At 60.2% G+C, this 2,003-nt stretch overlaps 1 protein-coding gene across 1 annotated transcript; it reads right to left on the bottom strand.

The window, feature by feature from the left end:
- Nucleotides 1-290: 290 nt before the first annotated feature.
- On the bottom strand, nt 291-830 carry EMIHUDRAFT_118246 (hypothetical protein; the record flags this gene model as incomplete). The annotated part of the gene is made up of 2 exons (XM_005771349.1): nt 291-323; nt 450-830. The coding sequence occupies 2 exons, from the start codon at nt 828-830 to the stop codon at nt 291-293; spliced, it is 414 nt and encodes a 137-aa protein (XP_005771406.1).
- Between the last annotated feature and the right edge of the window lie 1,173 nt (nt 831-2,003).

Genomic DNA, 2,003 nt, shown 5'->3' with positions numbered 1-2,003 from the left:
GGGGATCCCTTCTCTAGCACCCGGGGTCTCGTGGTACTCCCAAATGAAGCTACCAGCTGATCCTTGTGGGGGCTTACAGTCCTTATGCGTACGGCGTATGGGTGGGGGGTGTCCGCCGCAGTCTGTGCCGCGGCCGCGGCCTGCGCGTGGGCCGCCATATGCGCTCTTCAGGGGGCCGTCCGAGCCGGAGTGATCACTCCGTGTAGGAGCAGAGGCTGAGAGTATGTGTAGTAGTAAGTAGAGTCCTGGTGGTCTCCTCTTGATAGTGTCATAAGTATGGCTCGTGTGTGTCAGAGCCTGACAGCCGACTCGGACAGGGCCGCCTGAGAGCGCCTGACAGCAACAGCCCAAGACAACGTCTGGCAGGAGCAGCATCCTCACAGCTCTGACAGTCCGAGCAAGGTGTGGCAGCAACGGCGGAGGGTGGCGGGGGAGGCGGGGGCTGGCACCTGGTGGGCGGTGATGTGCTTCATCGGCCGCCGCTCGTACCAGTCGGCGAGCCACTGCGTCGTGTGCGTCTCGAAGACGCCGAGTGGCAGCAGGAAGAGCCAGGCTAGCGGCGAGCCGTGGTGGCCGTTACAGACGATGAAGTACCGCACGGCAACCACTATGATGTCTCGGCACCACGAGAGCGCCACAAACTTGAGCCGCGCCTTGCGATCGTACAGCGGGGCGAAGTATCGGACGTACAGCAAGTTCCACAGGAAGCCGGCGCAGAGCGTCGCCAGCACGGCGGGACCGGAATGAACGCCGATTGCGATCGCCACAGCAGGCAGCACCACCTTTGCCGCGGCGTGGCCGCCGCCTGTGCGCACAGGTGACTTTCCCATATTGGAGGGCGCCAGAGACCTTTCCAGCACGCTCCCTCCCCCTGTCCAAGAGCGGGCGCCGAGGGAGCCCTGAAATTCTGAGGACGAGCGGAAAAGAATTAGCGCGAGCGGCGGGAGAGGTGCGCACTGTCCCTCTGTGTTCGTGTGCGTCGCCCATCTCTCCCTGGAGATACTGCTCTATTTATTTATTTATGAAAGAAACTCGACGGGCAATACGCCGCGAGGAGAGCGGAGTTGCGCCGAGAAGAAGCCGCGAGGATAAGGGATCGGCGGGCAGCGGTAGCACCACACTCCGTTAATAAAAATCTCTCTCCACACTCCTCTCCTTAAAATCCCTGTGTGGTGGCGGCGTGCCGTCCTCCCATCCCTCCCTTGCCGTGTCTGTTTTCTTTCTTTCTTTCTTTCGATCCCTGTACCCTGAAGAGAGAGAACAAGCTGCCGAGCCCAAATCACTGTGAGAGTCGTGATTTCTTGTTGGTTAATAAAAATCTCTCTCTGAAGAGAGAGCTGAAAGCTTTCTTGAGTGTTGAGAATTTAGGGATCGACGGAGGACCGCTCGCAGAGGACCATTGGGTTTGTACTATTAACAACGAAGGCGCTCTCAAAAAAAAATAGCGCGTTATGTGCTCCCTCGCGCACAACACTAAGGCACAGTGCCGTCGTCCCATTCCTAGGAGCTACATGTACATCCCCCGGTGGCTGGCCGGCTTATCTATTTCTTTTTTCCTATTCGTCGTGGAATCGTCGACGTGGTCCGCGCGTGGTCGTGGCGCACTTTACGATCGCCTGTCATCAATTTGAGCTCCCCCCCGGGCGCGCGATCGAGGTTGCAGTTGCGAGTTGGTCTTGGTGTCTCCTTTAGAGGTGTTAGAGCCCTTAAAAAATAATGCTGAATCTTCCAGCGACGCTGGGGCGAGTGGGGGGACATCAACCGGCCCGGCACGGGCAGGGCCCGGCACGCCGGCAGCCGGGGCGCCCCACGCGCCAACACATAAGCAGTGGAGCTACGGACGCCCAAGGCGCGTCCTTGGGCGCGGGGCGCCGAGCCCCAGGTGGTGCGCGAGCGACAAAAACAATAGGAGCGGGACAAGTAGCCGAGCCGGCCCCGCGCCGCGCCACGGCGAATACAGTAAGCCCACAACATCGTCGAGCTCACTGCCCTCGCGAGGAGAG

Source organism: Emiliania huxleyi (genome assembly GCF_000372725.1).
Source record: "Emiliania huxleyi CCMP1516 unplaced genomic scaffold EMIHUscaffold_388, whole genome shotgun sequence".
In the NCBI taxonomy this organism is placed as follows: domain Eukaryota; phylum Haptophyta; order Isochrysidales; family Noelaerhabdaceae; genus Emiliania; species Emiliania huxleyi.
The sequence above is the reverse complement of the archived record's forward strand: the minus strand, read 5'-3'. Positions and strand labels throughout refer to the sequence as shown.